Source organism: Xyrauchen texanus, chromosome 21 (genome assembly GCF_025860055.1).
Source record: "Xyrauchen texanus isolate HMW12.3.18 chromosome 21, RBS_HiC_50CHRs, whole genome shotgun sequence".
In the NCBI taxonomy this organism is placed as follows: Eukaryota; Metazoa; Chordata; class Actinopteri; order Cypriniformes; family Catostomidae; genus Xyrauchen; species Xyrauchen texanus.
In genome coordinates, this window is record NC_068296.1 from 14,634,739 (window position 1) to 14,656,315 (window position 21,577).

The window sequence follows — 21,577 nt, forward strand, 5'->3', positions numbered from 1 at the left end:
CACAAAGAGCATATTTTCTCAAGGCTCAGCTCCCACATCTCTCATCCATCAGTCCGTCCACAGTTTCCACAGTTCTTTCTGTGTAACCGCCCATGTGCTGAGTCTCAGTTCAAAGTCTGCTAAACTCAGACCCAATGATCATAGTCATGCACCTTACAATTCAAACCGCCTGTCCAATAAGAGTCCAGCAACTCTGTTATAGTCGCAGGGGACATTTGCACAACAAAGACGGAAAGGGGGGCTGGCAGCTCCCTGGTCACTCCCTCTCCCATGTGCCCATTAGAGTTGATAGACTATTGCCATTGAGAGCGGAGGCAAAAACAATAACCCTATCAGAAGTACTGTAGAATCTGGGCTTACAACATTGAACAACCAACTGAGAGGGCCACTGGATGTCCATAAAGCCCAACAAGTCTTAGTCTACCTTTGTTATTTGTTTGGTTTTACTTAGTTAATTTCCATAGGGTATTGCCAACGCAAAATGAAACTAACACAAGTTATTCCATGATTACAATTCAAGCAATCTGGATTGGCTCAGAATTACTCTTTGCATTAACACAATGCTAAAACACCAACTATTTGTATTTAGTACAAGCAGCAGAAATATACACTCACTAAGCACTTCTATGGTCTTAATTTAAAACAAGGTGTTTCCATCCACAGAACTGCCAGTCACTGGATGTTTTTTTGTTTTTGGCACCATTTGGAGTAAACTCTAGAGGCTGTTGTGCGTGAAAATCCCAGGAGATCAGCAGTTACAGAAATACTCAAACCAGCACGTCTGGCACCAACAACATGCCACGGTCAAAATAAAAAACATTCTCCATTCTGATGGTTGATGTGAACATTAACTGAAGCTACTGACCTGCATCTGCATTATATTACGCATTGCAATTCTGCCAAATGATTGGCTGATTAGATAATTGCATGAAGTTCTACAGGTGTTCCTAATAAAGACCCTATTAGTGTTGTCATCTAATTATTATGAATATGATATTTCTTAATTTAAGCCTGGAGCTTTAAAAGCTCCCACTCCATGTTTTATGTCTGTGCTATCCTCCTTTCCACATGTCCTTTGGCCTCTAGGACCCTGGAATGGTGGCACCCTTGATGCACTTTGTCTTCTGAGTGTGATGTTTCTATAGTAATGGGTATCCCCCCCCCCCCCCTCCTCATTGTCTCCATAGGGGCATCGGTAGACCCCCACTGCCATGTCACAGTAACAAAGCACTCCCCCAACTTCCCAGGCAAAGAGAAAGCCGAGAGGTCTGAGGGATATGGATTTATGGGAGGACTGGAGGAGTACAAATGCTTTCCAGTTGTCAAACATCTCGTGATGGGTTCAAATGATACAGATAAAAGACAGCATGAATAATGTGATTGATTATTACACACTGCCCCATCAGGGATGGTGTTAGGATTGTCTGTCTTCATGTTGGGTAAATAAGGGCATCTGCAAAAAGACACACTCAGATTAAGAGGTCAGAACATTAACCCTCCTGTTATGAACAAGTAGGTCCACTTTGCTGTGCAACCATTTTTGATTGGATACAGAAATTATAATATTTATCTTCCCTAAAGTAAGAACAATAAAATGATGAACTTATTTCTTATTTACATTTTGCCATTCACTTGCATATAAAAATAAGGAACATTTATGTAACTTCACTAAAGTAAAAACCTATTTGAAACATGAAGAAAATATGAGAATGTGTCCTGTATTGAGAGCAGATTGCTGCCATCTGGTGAAAAAAGGAAAATGACATGACTTGAAAATCATGTTACGGAAATAATATCAAGTAGATGGCTGCAGTGTTCTATGCATGAAGTCACCACCTATTGCATAGAATTTCTACATTTTGACACCCGTTATGCATTTACATATACATTTAGACATTATTAAACTACTATTTGCCAAATTGTAGCATTCTTTTTTTTTTTTTACTGTTTTGAAGTGTCAGTTTTGGCAATTATGTCACTTTATGCTTACAGTCAAACCTAACCTGAAGTTACAAAAAGACAAAATATTAATTTTATTGCCAATCATTTATTTCAAACATCCAAATGTAATAACTTCAAGTAAATTATTAATAATGTCAAGAAAATTAACAGTAATAAACAGCAATGGACTGTGAAAATCCAATGTGTATAAAGCAGAAGTCTCAGACTTTGTTTCTTTTATGCGTACATGCATTAGTGTGTGGGCGTGAGTGGTGTATTGTGGTTAATTTATAGATTTTATTTGACAAAATAAAAAAATAAATGCTCTTATAGTCACCAGACTTTCTTTTGTTGAACATAAAAGGAAACGTTAGGCAGAATGCTTGTCTCAGTCACCATGCACTTGTATGGAAAAAGATGCAATGAAAGTGAATGGTGACTAAGGCTGTCAGTCCCTAACATTCTGACTCTACTCCTGTGCTCCACAGAAGAAAGAGTCATTAGGGTTTGGAGAGTAAATGATGACAGAATTTATATTTTTGGTTGAACTATCCCTTTAAGACATGCCTGTCTGAGATTACACAACACTACATTTAGAATAAATATACAAAATAATAAACTTTGCACAATGATTAACCACCATTATCCTTTTGAAAATGTAATAGTTTACTACTGTTTACTACTCCCAGATGTCCATTTAAAAAGTCTCTTGATTGACATGACTAGAGTATTGTTTCTCAGGACAGAAGTAGCCCTCTCCCAACGACTCTCTTCTTTCCAAAGGCCTTTCCCTTTCTTCTCTGCTCTGCTCTCCGCCCTCAGCAAACGCTTATAGAGCCTCCAGTAGATCCGAGACTGAGGTTCCAGACCCACCAGAGGACAAGTCCTAGCCAAACCATGCCTCAAAAGCTCCTCATTTATACAAGTGCTTAAGAGAGGGCCCTACAAAAAAAAAATAATAATAATAATAATAATCAGGAGAACAGAATGCAATAAAATCTTAAAAGGTATTTTAACCTCTTCAGACCAAAACTATTATCCATACCAGATAAAAGTACATGCATAGAATATACTCCTGGTTAATGAAATCAAGTGATATTCTAATATTTTTATATAAACTCAGAAAAAAAAAAAGTCCCTTTTTCAAGACACTAAAATTTTAAAGATAATTTTGTAAAAATCCAAATAACTTTAAATATCTGTATTGTAAAGGGTTTTCCATGCTTGAACCAGACAATTAATGAACATGCAATTAGTGGTCCACCATTGTGTCCTTGAGCAAGACACTTAACTCTATGTTGCTCCAGGGGGATTGTCCCTGTAATAAGGGCTCTGTAAGTCACTTTGGATAAAAGTGTTTGCCAAATGCATAAATGTAAATTAAGGTCACAGTTAGGACTCCAAAGAGACATTTCTACTGACTCTGAAAAACACCAAAAGAAAGATGCCCAGGGTCCCTACACATCTGCATGAATGTTCCGCATGCTGCATCTAGGCATGAGGACTGCAGATGTGGCCATGTCCATACTGTGAGACGCCTAAGACAGCGCTACAGGGAGACAGGAAGGACAGCTGATCGTCCTTGCAGTGGCAGTATACACGGACCTGCACATGATTGGTACATCTGAATATCACACCTGTAGGACAGTTACAGGACGGCAACAACATGTTCCTGAGTTACACCAGGAACGCACAATCCCCTGCACTGTGGGCTTGTAGGCCCGTTGTAAGTCAGGTCATTACCAGACAGGACTGGCAAAAAGTGCACTTCACTGACGAGTCATGGTTTTGTCTCACCAGGGGTGATGGTCGGACTTGCGTTTATCATCAAAGGAATGAGTGTTACACCAAGGCCTATACTCTGGATCGGGATCGATTTGGAGGTGGAGGGTCCATCATGGTCTGGGGCGGTGTGTCACAGCATCATCGGACAGAGCTTGTCGTCATTGCAGGCAATCTCAATGCTGTGCGTTACAGGGAAGACATCCTCCTTCCTCATGTGGTACCCTTCCTGCAGACTCTTCCTGACATGACCCTCCAGCATGACAATGCCACTAGCATACTGCTCAGGAATGTCAGTGTTCTCCCATGGCCAGCGAAGAACCCGGATCTCAATCCCATTGAGCATGTCAGGGACCTGTTGGATCGGAGGGTGAGGGCTAGGGCCATTCCCCCAGAAATTTTCAGGAACTTGCAAGTGCCTTAGTGGAAGAATGAGGTAACATCTCACAGCAAGAACTGGCAAATCTGGTGCAGTCCATGAGTAGGAGATGCACTGCAGAACTTAATGCAGCTGGTGACCACACCAGATACTGAATGTTACTTTTGATTTTGACACCACCCCCCCCCCCCCACCCACCTTGGTTCAGGGACACACGATTCCATTTCTGTTAATCACATGTCTGTGAAACTTGTTCAGTTTATGTCTTGGTTAAATCTTTTTATGTTAATACAAATATTTACACATGTTAATTTTGCTGAAAATAAAAGCAGTGAAAGTGAGAGGATGTTTCTTTTTTTGCTGAGTTTATATTAATCGATGTGTTTTAATAGTCTAACTGTGTTTTTTGTCTAGCAATGAAAGCATTTTTAATTGGTGAGCTAAAAATTTCATGGTGACATCTGACCCTGTTCTAAACTGGTATATCTCACCTACCCTGTTCACTGACACCAAGCAGTGGAGGGTCTCATCCTGTCGAGTGATGAGTCGGAGCCACACTTTCTCAGCTGGTTTGAGCTGTTGACCAATCCAGTGTTGCCCTTCAGAGGTCAGCTCCACTCCAGCAAGTCGCACATCCAGGAGGGTCACGGACTGACCTGCTTAAGCCAGGGTGAATCAGCCAGTAAATCATCAAGCCAATGACCCTTTAAAGCTGCTAGATCAACAAGACTATTTCAAAGTGCTTTTACAATGGGAAAACAGTTCAAGGAGTGTAAAGCAGCTAGTCTTTCCTGCAATGCTGTGTTTGTGGTATATGAGAGAAAGCTATATGGGTCCATATGGCACAAGCACACAGAGGTTAAGCTACATGCCCATCTGGGAATCACAGTGAGACTAAAAAGGTATAATCTACTTATCTAAACGTGACTTGATCTGTGCCCAGCAGTATAGTGTTAGAAAAAGCACATTTAGAACTTGTCTAAACTAATTTTGAAGGCTTGGCTGGTCCATAATAGAATTACACTGAATGACTCCTTCCACTAACTGGTTTACAAAGATAATTCATTTGAAAAGGACTGGAACACAATCTTGTAGATGCACAAACGTTAACAATTCAGTGGCAGTTCAATTCAGTTCTGAAACAAGTGTTTTGGACTGTAAAAATAGGACAACAGGAGAGAAGAATCTTTCATGCTTGAATGACTGAAGATAAAATGACTAATAAACTGACTCCAGTACAAGTTCAAAGATAACATCACTACTAGGAAAGTTGACAGAAAGAAAAAAACTTCATTGACAGTTGGAAATGTCTACCTTTTTGTCTCTAAGAGGCAAGGATTTGCAAAGATTGAGTCATAATTAAGAGCAGCCATATAGATGAACAAAGTGGTCCCTATGACTGCAGCTGAATAAATGTGTAAGCCTACTGATAGGACTTTAATTAAATCTCTGTGTATAGGGGGTGTCTTTCTGGGGGGCTGCATGTTGGGTCATGTGTTTTCTTACGTTTAGTAAGCAGGGGGCTGAGCAAAGGGACATAAATTGGAATGTGTTCCACTTCAAGCCCTTTCTCCGATATATTTCTCACTCTTCCTCTGATACTGATGTTTCTCTCAATGAAACGTGCTGGAATATCAGCAGCGGAGCCAAATTTAGTAATCTACAAAAAGACATGGCATTATATGACCAAGAGAATGAAACATATAGGAAAATTACATTTTTCTCAGTGCAGTTAGGCTAAAGGAAAAACTAAAATACTCCATGTGCTGCATTAAATGCACTCTTGCAAGTTCACAAGATGAAAGTATTAGAAACACAACTTTTAAACAAAGAGTTTGACAGATTGACAGAACTGCATGAGCTAAACACCCATCAGATATCTGATATGGCTATACACTGATGAGCCAAAATATTATGACCACCTACCATATATGCTGTTGGTTCTCGGTGTGCCGCAAAAACAGTGGCGACCTATCTGGCACCAAGACATTAGCAGCAGATCCTTCAAACCCTGCAAGTTGCGAGGTGGAGCCACCGTGGATCGGACTTCTTGGTCCAGCACATCCCACAGATGCTCAGGATTCCATGAAATGCATCAGAACCATTCCCAAACAATGTGTAGAGTGTGGCAGGGTGCATTATCCTGCTAAAAGAGCCCACTGCCATCTGGGAATTCCATTTCCATGAAGGGATGTACCTGGCCTGCAACTATGTTTGGGTAGGTGGTATGTGTCAAATTGACATTCACATGAATGGCCAGACCCAGGGTTTCCCAGCAGAACATTGCCTGGACATCACACTCCCTCCACAGGCTTGTCATCTTCCCACAGTGCATCCTGGTGAAATCACTTCTCCAGGTAAACGTCACACATGTACACGGCCGTCCATGTGATGTAAGAGAAAACGGGACTCATCGAACCAGGCGACCTTCTTTCACCGCTCCAAGGTCCAGTTCTAACGCTAGCGTGCCCATTGCAGGCACTTTCGATATTTCCCATACGCAGCAGGGTGCAATGCACTGTGTGTTGTGACCCATTCCTCCCGTAACCATCATTACAGAACTGATTGTTCATTTGCCATCTAATCATCCCAGAACTTGATATGTGACCTTGTTATGATTTGATCTACGTTATTCGCTTCACCTGTGAGTGGTCATAATGTTTTGGCTCGTCGGTGTATATATAAACGCATACAATTGTAGTTCGTATACCTAGACATATATGTACATATTCATTCTACTATGACACGGTAACACAAAACGGTTATTTTTGTAGTAGGCTATTTTGGAAGATGTTGCATATAGAAGTTTCTAACTTTTATAGCCTATAAAAAAAATCAATGAACATTCAATAGCATATATCTGCTTTACATATACGGCCATAGATCATATTTTTGTTTGGTAATAGCGCATTGTATAATTTACCAGTCTGATGCTCCTCGCTATGATGAGAAAACCAACCAACGCGAGACCAGTGCTGATGTTCTGCAGGAGAGCACGCAAACGCAAAAAGTATATACAAATATATTAAAGAAATGCAGGAAATAACATAATACAAAATATTAAGTACGCGGTGCAGAGAGCTCTTGTATATCGAGTTAGATTGTAATTCAACCCGTTATCAGAATGCATATTCATATATTTATGCACTATTAACATGACAGCTAAATACACACAATATACTGGAATCAGTTCTTTACCCGGACAAAAGTTAAGTTATCGTCGGCAAACTGTGATACCAGTGCAATAATATTTTGGGATGTTTTGCCCTCTTCTTCTTTCACATGTACAGGATCCAAACCCGCCATGTTGTTTACAGAGAAAAAAACCCGCCCACTGATAAAGGGAAGCAAGTTAGGACAAAACAGAACAACGCGTTTACTAGCTATTACATGCGAAACAAAACTCGTGAGAAGTAAACCACTGTCAAATCTTGCTTTCATTTATTCTCAAATAAGATATGCTCTTCATATTTTAACATTAAACTTTGGTAATGTTGATAAAAACGTTCCTTAGAACGGGTTACAAGTATTTACAAAAGTCACTGCGACTGTACCCTCTCCCCAAACTGCTCACTCTATGACATAAAAATGAACATTTAATTAACAAACAAAAAGGAAATAAATTAGCACAAGGCAAATTTAAAAACAAGTTAAATGTTGAGCTTAAAAGAAAGAGTTTACTGCAATCTACATTACACAGGCACATTTTCCCTAGTCCTGATGATTGCATAAACATCCAATAACAGACATTACTGTAATTTCTGGATCTACTGCTCCATTGCTGGAATGTCTAAAAAAATAATTTATAGAAAAGCTAATCATTAACATTTCTGACATGTGTTTTTACAAAAGACTCGACTGGTCGCATGAATATTAGTTCAGTCACACACATTCAAAGAGCCTTGGAACTACTGGCCATCAAAAAAATTAAAAATTCTGCAAATATCTCCTCACAGTCTGCTAGCTGTCCGTTTTGTGGGTGGGCTGAAAAAAAATCTAGCATTAGTCTCATTTAGTCTCTCAAATGGGACAAAAACAAAGTGGAACAGACCGATCCACACATTACTCCAGCCAATCAGTAACAGTGGGATGGTTCTTGCACGTGCACAGGATGGGGTGGGGGCAGAGCGACAGAGAAATTCATTAGAAGAGCAACGGCAAATCTGGATAATGCAAACTTTCTAAACTCCAAAGAGGACAAATGGCTGAGAAACAGACCAAGAGAAAAAGGTCAGACGAATATAAACTAAAAAAGGATTATGATAAGTCGAGGGCAAGGAGCCGCGTCAACATCGGCGAGGCTTTTCAGCAGCGGAGAGACATCCGAGAGGTAAAAGCAATACATTTGAGTGCATGGATTTGTGGGGCGGAGCATCCGAAGGAGCACTGAAGGGAGGGGTAAGTTTGTTTTGGCAGCGGAGTTCAAATATCAACAGTGATTCTCAAGAATCTAGATTTAAAGGAGTGCACCTTTAAATCTTTCTGGAATAAAGGCATAGAAAGCTGAAATTGTTTTGTATACTGAATGTTGTAGCAATTATTTCATTATAAACAGTATCTGTATTATATCAAAACATTTGCAGTCATTTTTTAAATTTTGTACCATATTAGAAACAGAAAAAAAACAAAGAACAAGGCACAGGTTACTCAAGTAATCACAAGTCAAATGCTTGATTAAGCAGGCAACTGCGCAGAGAATATAATGTTATGAGTGAATAAATATTTTGCACCAATAGTAAAACTATTGCTATGAATCACAAGCTGTATTGACCTTCCATTTGGCTTTACAGTAATGATTCTGAAAGGATAATGAAGGAGAGATGCTAATGATTTATCAGTACAGTATATTTTACCATTTGAGTCCTCAAATAGATTCAAGTCTCTCCACGGGCCTGAAGTGCAACAAAAACATAACAAGTAACTGAGTAACTGTGTGTACAAGAGAGGGTGAGAGGGGGCAAATCATGAGGTAACTTCAAAACTAGAGAGACAGTAGCGTCCTCTGTCCAGCTGAGATTATGTTATTTGGGAACCCTGCAATGCCATGCTGAGGGGCTCTCTTCTTGTAATCGCTTCATCTTTTTCCCAAAGAAGATCCACCAGCAGAGACCAATCACAACACATACTACAGACTCCACATAGTAACCGTCCATTGCAGTCACACACACGCCACCCTCGCTGATACAGAGCTGCAGACAATATAAGAACAGGTTAAAGTACAGCTGCACAATTATGACAAAAATCACAACTTTCAATCATCAACATTTTATTTGCGTTTACAATTTCAATGTGGGTGGGTTTTTAATGAAACCAAAATAATTGTTTTGCATTGAATCTTCAGCTACTTTTTAAGAGTCAGAAAAAAAAAACAAGCATCTGTGGATGAGACTGCTTAAAATATGCACATTAGGACCACATGTCACTACTGATAGATCTCTAAATTGCCATTGCATTCATTTGCACAAAGGACATGTATGTGATTGTTACAATGCTCAACCCCAGGAAGAAAAAAAACAAAAAAAAAAACACTTTAAATAGAAAATTTGATCAATATCCTGGTTTGGAACACACAAGTAAACTATACAAGGGTAAACGTCTATTGAGGTACATAGTATACCATAGCAATTATTATTTTTGAGTTTCCATTTGCTACAAAGTTCAGTGGAGATCAGCGATTACAGAAATACTCAAACCAGCACATCTGGCACCAACAATCATCCATGTGATTATCCAATCAGCCAATCGTGTGGCAGCAGTGCAGTGCATACAATCATGCAGATACGGGTCAGGAGCTTCAATTAATATTCACATCAACCATCGGAGTGGTGGTAGCGTAGTGGGCTAAAGCACATAACTATTAATCAGAAGGTCACTGGTCCTTGAGCAAGGCACTTAACTCCAGGTTGCTCCGGGGGAATTGTCTCTGTAATAAGTGCACTGTAAGTCTCTTTGAATAAAAGCGTCTGCCAAATGCATAAATGAAAATGTATATTATTGATTTTGACCAAGGCATGATTGTTGGTGCCAGATGGGCTGGTTTGAGTATTTCTGTAACTGCTGATCTCCTGGTATTTTCACACTCAACAGTCTCTAGAGTTTCCTCCAAATTGTGCCAAAAACAAAAAACATCCAATGACCTGAAAATGCGGTTGAAAATGCCTTGTTGATGAGAGGTCAGCAGAGAATGGCCAGACTGGTTCAAACTGACAACGTCTACGGTAACTTAGATGACCAATCATTACAATTGTGGTGAGAAGAATATAATCTCAGAATGCTATTCTAAGATGTTGGTTGGCGCTTTTTTGGTGGCACGAGGGGGGCCTACACAATATTAGGCAGGTGGCTGATCGGTGTATATATACACAGTACTGTGCAAATGTTTTAGGCACTTGTGAAAAATGTTGAATAGTGAGAATGTCTTCAAAAACAATGACATAAATAGTTTTCATTTATCTCTTATTGTCATACAAAGTCTGACTGACAGACTGACACAATGTTCAGTGGGGGGTTTTGTGGGGGGCATGACATCTTCTGCAGGGCTCCCTGTTCTTCTATTATAATCTTTTCTATTTGCAAATGCAATGTATGGTAATATAACATGTATATTTCCTTATAAATCTAAAGACAAATGCTTTTGTGAAACATCTTATTTGCTTAAGACTTTTGCACAGTAATGTGTGTGTGTATGCACACACACTAATATATATATATATATATATATACACACACACACACACACACACACACACACACATATACATACATACACACTATATATACTATAAAAATAATAAGAATTTAAAAAAAAAAGTTAGATTTATGCTGCTAAATTAACACTATAGGAATAGTATAGACATAATTAGTGTCATCAATTAGCACAAATAAAAAAACTAAATAAAAAAATAAAAGAACCTACCCCTGTTTCTTCAAGGGAACTACAGGTCTGCCCAGGTGCTCCCTGGCACTCTTTAAAAGTGAGAGGGTCTACCAGCCACAGAGCTAGTGTAGAAGGCCAGTTCCCACCTAGATTAGTCACAGTGTTCAGAAGAGTCATGTAGGTCCCTCCTATCACAGGGTCACTGACTTTAGCGTGAAAGGCCATACAGGCAACATACATACTATATAGTGCCACCTAGTGGAGAAACACAAAATTGACAATGAATAAGGGGGCTTTCACACTTGGTTCGATTGCCTGTTCCGAACCAGAGTTCGATTGCTCCCCCCTCCCCCCTGCCCCCGATGGACTGTGTTCACATTATATATTTGTATCCGAACCGCGGTACACTTGCGTCATCAAGCTGCAGCTGGTGCGTAATCGTGTTGCTTGATAACCGCGAAATGAAAAGGCGTCAAAATTCAATGAATAGACTTGCTCGGTTCATATTTGTTCTTCTTTTTTTTAACCTTTGGTTTTGTTTTCAACATCAAGATACAGAAACACACTTGCGTCTGTCTGCCGCAAAAATACTGAAATCGTTCAAAAGACAGCGGGCTGACCGCCGAAGACAATTTTTGCGAAGGCAAGCAGAAATCATCTCTCTGCTTGCAGTGCGTGTGCGTGTGCGTCAATCCCGCTTTTCGTCAAGGTAAGTGTACACACACACACACACACACACACACACACACACACACACACACACACACACACACACACACACACACACACACACACACACACGCACGAACGCACGAAAGTAAACCCTTTCCACTCATTTTGAAAGTGACGCGTGAGACTGACGTCCACATTATACGTCATCAATAGCGGTTCACTTCCGCGGTTTGGTTCGATTGCGTTCATATCAGCAGCGAACCGTACTGGAGTTCACATGAACCGTACCCCAGACCACCTTTTTAAGCGGACCCGAGTACGGCGAGTTCGGAAGACAGCGTTCACATCATCCAAACGAACCGAACTCTGACGTCATTCGAACCGGGGTGTGCACCAAAAGTGCTAGTGTGAAAGCCTCCTAAAACTCCAACCAGCTCCAAGTGTACATTTTATATATCATATTTAAGTCATATTCAAGCTTGCACGCAAAATAATATACAAATGTGTGAACAATAAATGTCTTAAAAGGTGTAGATCAAACAAGCAACATTCTAACCTGATGTAAAGCATAGCTGAGCAGCACGACAGCATAGTAATATACAGGAAAGCCCCCTTCCTGTCGAACACTTGGGGTCCACCAGACCAGCAGGGCATATTCTAGACCGACAAGGAGCCTTGAAAAGAAGACAATCCACATATACCTTGTTACTCTTGCCAATGCGTGCATTCCCTCTCATGATTAGACATCTGACTGGCCATTTCAGAATCAGAAGCAGCTTTATTGCCAAGTAAGCTAATACACACACAGAATTTGTCTTCGCTAACAAAAGCTTGCAGTACATACAGAAACGACAGAGACACCGATTTATAAAAAAAACTTTTTTATAATGTATAGAAGAGGTAAGAGTATGTACAGGTAGTTTAAATAAATCTGAATTTGAATTAACATTTTGCACATACAAATTTGCTGTTCCCATCACAACTATTAACTTGAAGTACTTAGGCATGTCTGTGGATTTTGTATTTACCTGAATGGGAAGGCTTTGTAGAATACATCAAGTGGACGAGGACCGGCTGTGTATTTACTAATAACTAAAGGCAGTAGGATCTGCAGGGGCACCATGGGAACTGCCAGCAGAGCCAGCTGCTCTTTAGGAACCCCAGCTTCCACTAGCTTTAGTCCTGTCACAGCATCCGCAGCAGAGAAACCAATCTGAAAGTAAAGATGAAGAGAGATAAATTGGATTGATTTGCATAGAACGATAACGGTACTGGAATCCAACACTAAAAATAGGGACAAGTCACAGGTTAACCAGAACAGAAAGAGACTCCTGGCTTAAGTGGCATTACCTTTGCGGTTATCAGCAGGATACAGAAGGTAAAGACAGTGGGCATTTTAATGATGGAGAACAAACGCTTGTAAGTCTCCATAACACCCTGTGCCTCCTCTCTGGGCTTCTTCTTGGTACGGTGCTGTCTGCTGTTCTCCTTTTTCAGGACAGCAACCAGAGTGGTCGACACCAAGAAAACAATCCCCCAGAAAAACAAGAAATCTGAGAGAGGGAACAGAACAAAGTACAAAAAAAATCAGCAAATCTGCATAGGAATCTATTTCATTTATTTAGGCCTATTTAATATTTCTAAAAAATGTATCAATAGAACTGATCATTAGAAGAAAGATTACATTAGATTTGATATATTTGAATGCATTTGTCTTTGGTCTCCTAATAATTAGTAACTAAACTCTCTTCAAACTTTTTTTAATGCCTTTTCACACTTGAAATTGTTTACCCAGAAATATGTTTAATGTTGAGCTTATGTAATCCTGGGATATGGGTTCAATGTTTCACATCATACATACTTTACCCTGGGTTAGTAATTGACATTATGCAGTATATACACTGGCACAACTATTTTAGTTTAAAGTGGACTTGTTAAAACAAGGAATGTTCCAAGTTTAATACATGTTAAGCTCAATCAACATTAATGTGGTAATGTTGATTACAACAAAAAAATATTTGGACTCTTATTAAAAATTGTACTAACCTTATCTGTGTAATGCTATCTCCAATATTACAATTTTGCTGCCATGACAACGCAACTCTGGTAAACCCTGTAAGGGATTTTGTCATATTAGTCTCCCACTTTGGAATGCTCAATTCCCACTACTTAGTAGGTCCTTGTGGTGGCGCAGTCACTCGCCTCATTCCGGGTGGTGGAAGACAAATCTCAGTTGCCGCCGCTTCGGAGACCGTCAATCCGAGCATCTTATCACGTGGCTTGTTGTGCATGACACCGCAGAGACTCACAGCATGTGGAGGCTCATGCTACCATCCACGATCAATGCACAACTTACCACGTGCCCCATTGAGAGCGAGAACCACTAATCACGACCACAAGGAGGTTACCTCATGTGACTCCACCCTCCCTAGCAACTGGGCCAAATTGGTTGCTTGGGAGACCTGGCTGGAGTCACTCAGCACGCCCTGGATTCGAACTCCATACCAGAGGTGGTAGTCAGCGTCAATACTCGCTGGGCTACAAAGGCCCTGGGATTTTGTCATTTTAACATGTATAATGTTTATGTATTGTGGCTATCATTTTTAAAACGGTGTGTATTTTAGCATTTATATTCTGGCTTCAATGACTTCCGCTGCAAGTGCATTACTGTAACCACGATCTTTGCATTTTTTATTTTAAATAAACGAGGCACATGTCCAAATTATTTTTTGTTGTAATCAACATTATACTAAACCCGGAAATTTTGTATGAAAAAAAAAGGGATAGTTAACCCACAAACTAAAATTCTCTCATGATTTACTCACCCTCATACAATTCCAGATATAACTTTCTTCTGCTAAACACAAACACAGATTTTTAGAAGAATATTTTAGCTAGTGCAAGTGAATGGTGACTAAAACTCCAAAAAGCACATTAAGGCAGCAAAAAAAGTAATCCATATGACTCCAGTGGTTTCATCAATGTCTTCTGAAGTGATCCAATCTTTTTTGGGTGAGAACAGACCAAAATTGAACTACATTTTCACTATAAATCTTGACATCGGCAGTCTTCTTGGTGATCATGATTTCAAGACCAATAACACTTCCTAGTGCTCAGCATATGCATCAAGCACTAGGAAGTGTAATCGAACTTGAAATCATGATTGTGCCTAGAGTCTGCAATGGCAAGATGTACAGTGAAAAGGGAGTTAAATCTTTTTCTGTTCTCACCCAAAACCAACTGGATCGCTTCAGAAGACATGGATTAAACCACTAGAATCTTATAAACTAATTTTATGCTGTCTTATCAGGTGTTTTTTGGATCTTCAATGTTTTGGTTACCATTCATAGCATTGTATGTACCTACAGAGCCAAATTATTCTTCTAAAAATCTTACTTATAAAGTAAGTCATGCACATCTGGGATAGTATAAGGGCGAGTAAATGATGAGATCATTTTCATCTTTGGGTGAACTATCCCTTCAAGGACTAAAAGTTGTTTGACAATTAGCCCAAATGCAATTCAACAATGCAACTGTCCAAACAATGTGTGAGAAAATTAGCTGTTGCTTCTTTACCTGAAAGAGTTACAATTCCCTGTTCCTGAGGCTCAAACCTCAGATAATTGTTGCAGAAATCAGCAGACTCCAGAGCAAGAAACAACACATTGCCAAGGAAATATCCAGCTGTCTGGCCCACAGAGTTACAAGTGGAGGCATAACCCACATTCTCCCTGGAGAGCATGGTCAAAGCCCAGCCATCAACAGCAATATCTTGTGTGGCTGCGAGGAAAGCCAGAATGAAGAAGACTGCAGTCAGGGTGATCACATCAGGTCCCTTCTGTCCATCTGTCTGAAGCATTGTGTTGACCTTGAATGACAGATAGAGCATAAAAAGCCCCAGCAGATATTGAGTGGGCACCAGCCATGACTTCCTCCTACCAAATTTCTGCAGGTATATAGAGTCCACCAGGGGAGCCCAGAGCAGCTTTAGGCTAAAAGGCCAAAAGACTAAGCTAAAATAAGCTTGGTCCTTGTAGCTGACACTCTTACTCTGCAAGATGAGAGGGATGCTTCCAGCCAAGCCTAAGGGAATGCCCTGAAGTACATACAAGAACAGTAGCAGGGCCACATTGCCCAGCTCTCCGTGAATTCCATTATGCACAACAGCTTGTCCATCTTTCCGGTCCGAGCTCTGCAAAAGAGCTTCCTCATCACCAGAAACTTCTAAATCAGACAGCTTGGGCTCCCTTTCACCCATGATGATGGAATTGGACACCAGAGGCTTCCGCTGCCTTCCGTTCTTGTGTGTAATAGTTTCAGACGGTTCCATCTTAATCTACTGGGAATCAATCCAGATATGTCCTCAAAAGACCTGCATTTCGAAGAAGGGGGGAAAAAAACAATGAGAACAAATGCAATGAACCGTGATTGAGGGATAAAAGTAGAGAACAGCAATAGCAACGCAAAATACAATCAAAGAATTAGTACCCAGATTATATTTCAAAGCACTGCAACTAGAGGTGAAAGAAAGAACGTGTATTCCACTCAAGAGAAGCTCTCTGAAGACAAAACACGTAAAGACAACAAAAACGATGAGTAGGTTTTGATTCTAGCCACATAAAGCTGAATAAACATTATCATTACAGCTGACATGAAAACAACGAGCGACACATTCATTAATTGACAGACTCAAAACGCGAGGATCACACTGGCATGAAGTTATAAAGAAGCAGAAAATACTGATTCATGGTTACCTTGCACTATGATGACATACCACATGATAGGTCGAGAATCAATGGATAAATCTGGTATGAATACCAATGGAGGACCCCTGTTCTGTGATTTCAGACGAGCAATGTTTTATCAAAAAAGAACATCCACATAAATGCAATATACCTAGTGTTTGCAAGACGTAGGAAACGCAGTAAGTACACCTGACTGCTGAAATGAGAAGGAAGCCGGAGTGGTGCGTCATGTATATGCATCCGAGTGTTTCAGCTGACGTGTATTAGAGCTTCCATCTTCAGTTCCGCCCGGTTTTCATCGGGAGTTGCTTTATACATGTGCAGTTTGTAGGAAGAGAATACATATTGGTCACACTTTACAATAACATTAGTTAATGCATTTGGTATCATGAACTAGTAATGAACGATACATTTCTTAAATGATTTATTCATCTTCATTAACGCGTGTTAATAACAATACAATTGTTCATTGTTAGTTCAAGTTGGTTTGTAGTGCATTAACTATAGTGACGTACTGCCAACATTTGCTACAAACCTTTAAATAATGTAAACCAGATTTGTTGGAACGTTCCCTGGGTTACCACAAACAACATTTGATTTTAAACTACTTGTTTTATTACTATATGTTGAAGTTAGCATTATGTAAGATGCTGTAAAATATATAGTTCATTGTTAGCTAAAGTTGTTTAAACAATGTTAACAAATGGAACCTTATTTTAAAGAAATATTATGTCCATGATTTAATAATTTACTAGCACATTAAGCTAGGAACAAATGGCCTTATTGACGAATATTACAACTTCTGTGGTTAACTTATAAGTGTTACAATCTGTAGTTGCTGCTCTTATTGTTACTACTGTATACTGAGATATTGTGTTAGTGACGCAGTGTAAGAAACTCCCAGAATCTTTCTGCCTTGTTTGATAGATTTATTGTAGTAACAATATAACTGTAGTAAAACTGACTTTTATTGGTTATGTACAGTAGGGTACAACGGGGATAACACACCTTGAGGGGAAAAAAAATTCTGGTCACAAAGTACAACTAGACTTAAAAATATCTATTTATTTGTATTGATTATTGATGGAGCAACATCAAATCAAATCACTTTATTGTCACATTACCATGTACACAAGTGCAACAGTAGGTGAAATTCGTGTGTGCAGTTCCGAGCAACATAGCAGTCATGACAGTGACGAGACATATACCAATTACAGTAAACAACATACTTACACAACACAATTTACATATCAAATGTACACATACTTACACAACACAATAATGATATACAATGTAGCCTACAGTAAAAAATACACAAAATATAGAATACACAATAAACAATACAATAAGTAAAGAGTAGGCTATATGATATATATATATATATATATATATATATATATATATATATATATATATATATATATATACAGTAGTTGTACTGAGGAGAATATGTTGACAGTCCAGTGTGAGATTATAGACATCAATTGAGTAAAAGAAAATATTTACTGAAGGTTATTTTGATTCAAATTCATTACAAATATATACAGTATATATATTAAAAATAAAATTAAAAAAGTTGGTGAAGGAGCACACCCACATATTTACTTAAAGGCCCTCATGGAGGTTAAAGTAATATCGTGTAAATATTGTCACGATTTCCTCCCTTGTTGTTCCTCCCACTCACCACCAGAGGGCTTCATCACCTGGGGATTGACTTTAACTCTGGACTCCATTTCCCATAATCCCCGTACCTGTCAATGATTACCTGTTCACCTGTTTCTAATGTTCTCTCTCAAATTGCAAAGTGTTGTTTTGCCCTGCCTGACATTTCTGAGAACAATTCTAGAACAATTCACCTCACCATGGATCTAGCATCATTCTTTGTTTTACTAAGCTAGGTGAATTTATCAATAAGGGAGTACTCCCATTTATTTTCCACCGTTGCCACCCACACTGGTTTTGATGATGCCGCTCTGAAATCTATATACAGAATCGGACTCACAACAAGCCAGAGGATGGAATTGCCAGAGACCTGAGATTACAGGTCCTTCTCAAAAAATTAGCATATTGTGATAAAGGTCATTATTTTCCATAATGTAATGATAAAAATTTAACTTTCATATATTTTAGATTCATTGCACACCAACTGAAATATTTCAGGTCTTTTATTGTTTTAATACTGATGATTTTGGCATACAGCTCATGAAAACCCAAAATTCCTATCTCAAAAAATTAGCATATTTCATCCGACCAATAAAAGAAGTGTTTTTAATACCAAAAAAAATTCAACCTTCAAATAATTATGTTCAGTTATGCACTCAATACTTGGTCGGGAATCCTTTTGCAGAAATGACTGCTTCAATGCGGCGTGGCATGGAGGCAATCAGCCTGTGGCACTGCTGAGGTGTTATGGAGGCCCAGGATGCTTCGATAGCGGCCTTAAGCTCATCCAGAGTGTTGGGTCTTGCGTCTCAACTTTCTCTTCACAATATCCCACAGATTCTCTATGGGGTTCAGGTCAGGAGAGTTGGCAGGCCAATTGAGCACAGTAATACCATGGTCAGTAAACCATTTACCAGTGGTTTTGGCACTGTGAGCAGGTGCCAGGTCGTGCTGAAAAATGAAATCTTCATCTCCATAAAGCTTTTCAGCAGATGGAAGCATGAAGTGCTCCAAAATCTCCTGATAGCTAGCTGCATTGACCCTGCCCTTGATAAAACACAGTGGACCAACACCAGCAGCTGACATGGCACCCCAGACCATCACTGACTGTGGGTACTTGACACTGGACTTCAGGCATTTTGGCATTTCCTTCTCCCCAGTCTTCCTCCAGACTCTGGCACCTTGATTTCCAAATGACATGCAAAATTTGCTTTCATCCGAAAAAAGTACTTTGGACCACTGTAGCCCAGGTCAGGCGCTTCTGCCGCTGTTTCTGGTTCAAAAGTGGCTTGACCTGGGGAATGCGGGGATGTTTCTACTCCAGACTCAGTCCACTGCTTCCGCAGGTCCCCCAAGGTCTGGAATCGGTCCTTCTCCACAATCTTCCTCAGGGTCCGGTCACCTCTTCTCGTTGTGCAGCGTTTTTTGCCACACTTTTGCCTTCCCACAGACTTCCCACTGAGGTAACTTGATACAGCACTCTGGGAACAGCCTATTTGTTCAGAAATTTCTTTCTGTGTCTTACCCTCTTGCTTGAGGGTGTCAGTGATGGCCTTCTGGACAGCAGTCAGATCGGCAGTCTTACCCATGATTGCGGTTTTGAGTAATGAAACAGGCTGGGAGTTTTTAAAAGCCTCAGGAATCTTTTGCAGGTGTTTAGAGTTAATTAGTTGATTCAGATGATTAGGTTAATAGCTTGTTAACAGCCCCGCCTCAGCCTGCTCCAACCTATGTCACAGCCCCGACTCAGCCTGCTCCACGCCAGGTCACAGCCCCACCTCAACCACTGAGGTCGCTCCCGTGTCTCTGCCCACGTCCACGGAGGTCGCTCCCGTGTCTCTACCCACGTCCATGGAGGTCGCTCCCATGTCTCTGCCCACGTCAACAGTGGTTGCTCCCGGGTCTCTGCCCACGACCACGGAGGTCGCTCCAGTGTCTCTGCCCACACCCACGACCACGGTGGTCGCTCCCGGGTCTCTGCCCACGACCACGGAAGTCGCTCCCGGGTCTCTGCCCACGACCACGGAGGTCGCTCCCGGGTCTCTGCCCACGACCACGGAGGTCGTTTCCGAGACTCCATTCATGTTCATGACCACTGAGTTCATTTTCCAGTCATCCTGGATTCTTAGCCTCGAACTTGCCAAGGCTCTGCCTTCCATGGCACCGCTTCTCGAACTTCCCACGGCTCCACCTTCTACGGCTTCGCCCCTTGAGCCTCCCATGACTCCGCCTGCCATGGCTACCCCATGAGCCTGCAACAGCTCTGGCTTCCATGGGTCCGCTTCTCGAGCTTCCCATGGCTTTGTTCCACCCGCTCACCACCAGAGGGCTCCATCACGTGGGGATTGACTTTAACTCTCTGGACCCCATTTCCCATAATCCCCGTACTTGTCAATGTTTACTTGTTTACCTGTTTCCAATCCTCTCACCTATAAGACTCACACACACTCTCTCTCATTGCGAAGCCTTGTTTTACCCAGGCTGACATTTCTGAGCATTCTCTGTGTTTATTGCATTACCTGTGTATGATCCAGAGGCCTGTACCATGAAGCTGGTTTCGGTGGCTAGCCAGCTATGTTTTAGATTAGTTTGCCTTGACCCCAGGTTTTAGGTACCATGAAAGTTGGTCGGCTTTTAGCAGTGTTCATCTCCATAGTAATTTATGCTATATGGCTAACCTGCTCTGTAGCAGGTTTCGTTCTGGATTACAGATCGCTAAGAGATGCTGAACCAATCAGCTGTGAGTAAAATTACATTCTGACGTCTCTTAAAGTGCACTTTACAAATAAAATCTGAGAAATCCACAAAATTTACCCTTCATGATGAATTATTTAATTGAGAATCTAAATGTAGATTTTCAGCAGATAGTGTTGTGTTTTTTATTTTTTTATTTAATTGCTTTTAATTTACCCTCTTTAGCCATAGTAATAAAAATCTTTGAAAATATAAACATATATTAGGTAATCGATAAAACAGCCAGTAAATGGATTTATGATACCTGCAAAAAATAATCGTTTTTAAAATATTAAAAGCTCAAGATTGCTATGGAAAGGGGTGAATGCTGCCCAAACCCCTTCTTTCTTTCATGGACTCCAGATTAACATACAGTATTTTACTTGAAGTTTAAAAAAATACAAATAACATGCATATATTATTGCATACCATTTTATTGCATAAAGTATTCTAAGTGCTCACTTTTTAATTAATCCGTAGTAGCCTTTTTTATGCTTTTTTTTTTCTTTCAGTCAAATCAATAGACAAATTGTACATCAAGAAAGATAAATAAAATAAAAACACTGTTATTTTGAATAACCATATCAAATAACCATTCACAACATATTTGCTAAGTGACATGTAATTCATTCATTTACATGTTATATTTAATTTCAAATAAAGTGTGAAGAAAGTTAAGGCATCACCTCCTTTTTCAAATATTAAATGAGATAGGGCATCATACTTCGTATTTTAACTAATTTTGTTCAAAAATCAAGAATCTGATGGAAACAATCTTTATAATTA

The 21,577-nt window shown here is 40.0% G+C and overlaps 2 protein-coding genes across 3 annotated transcripts; both read right to left on the bottom strand.

Moving 5' to 3' along the window:
• Window positions 1-2,042: 2,042 nt before the first annotated feature.
• Window positions 2,043-7,408, bottom strand: c18h3orf33 (c18h3orf33 homolog (H. sapiens)). Its single transcript, XM_052151939.1, has 5 exons — window positions 7,301-7,408; window positions 7,026-7,085; window positions 5,609-5,762; window positions 4,598-4,758; window positions 2,043-2,883 (listed from the first exon to the last, which is right to left on the bottom strand). The coding sequence occupies exons 1-5, from the start codon at window positions 7,406-7,408 to the stop codon at window positions 2,611-2,613; spliced, it is 756 nt and encodes a 251-aa protein (XP_052007899.1). The 3' UTR covers window positions 2,043-2,610.
• A 119-nt stretch (window positions 7,409-7,527) lies between these two features.
• On the bottom strand, window positions 7,528-16,610 carry slc33a1 (solute carrier family 33 member 1). 2 transcript variants are annotated; one of them, XM_052152036.1, is made up of 7 exons: window positions 16,548-16,610; window positions 15,228-16,023; window positions 13,002-13,204; window positions 12,680-12,864; window positions 12,208-12,325; window positions 11,019-11,234; window positions 7,528-9,291 (listed from the first exon to the last, which is right to left on the bottom strand). In XM_052152036.1, the coding sequence occupies exons 2-7, from the start codon at window positions 15,979-15,981 to the stop codon at window positions 9,124-9,126; spliced, it is 1,644 nt and encodes a 547-aa protein (XP_052007996.1). In that variant the 5' UTR covers window positions 15,982-16,023; window positions 16,548-16,610; the 3' UTR covers window positions 7,528-9,123. The 2 variants fall into 2 exon arrangements, with proteins under 2 accessions (XP_052007996.1, XP_052007995.1); XM_052152035.1 differs by having other exon boundaries at window positions 16,406-16,607.
• Window positions 16,611-21,577: the final 4,967 nt, after the last annotated feature.

What these genes read in the sequence shown, in the direction of transcription:
- c18h3orf33 (XM_052151939.1), bottom strand. Translation starts at nt 7,408, where the DNA reads ATGGCGGGTTTGGATCCTGTACATGTGAAAGAAGAAGAGGGCAAAACA. An exon ending in ATAACTTAACTTTTGTCCGG is followed by an intron (nt 7,086 to 7,300) that starts GTAAAGAACTGA and finishes GCTCTCCTGCAG; the next exon opens with AACATCAGCACTGGTCTCGC. An exon ending in CAGCCCCCTGCTTACTAAAC is followed by an intron (nt 4,759 to 5,608) that starts GTAAGAAAACAC and finishes TGGCTTAAGCAG; the next exon opens with GTCAGTCCGTGACCCTCCTG.
- slc33a1 (XM_052152036.1), bottom strand. Translation starts at nt 15,981, where the DNA reads ATGGAACCGTCTGAAACTATTACACACAAGAACGGAAGGCAGCGGAAG. An exon ending in GGGAATTGTAACTCTTTCAG is followed by an intron (nt 13,205 to 15,227) that starts GTAAAGAAGCAA and finishes TCCCTCTCTCAG; the next exon opens with ATTTCTTGTTTTTCTGGGGG. An exon ending in TACAAAGCCTTCCCATTCAG is followed by an intron (nt 12,326 to 12,679) that starts GTAAATACAAAA and finishes CTTCTTTTCAAG; the next exon opens with GCTCCTTGTCGGTCTAGAAT.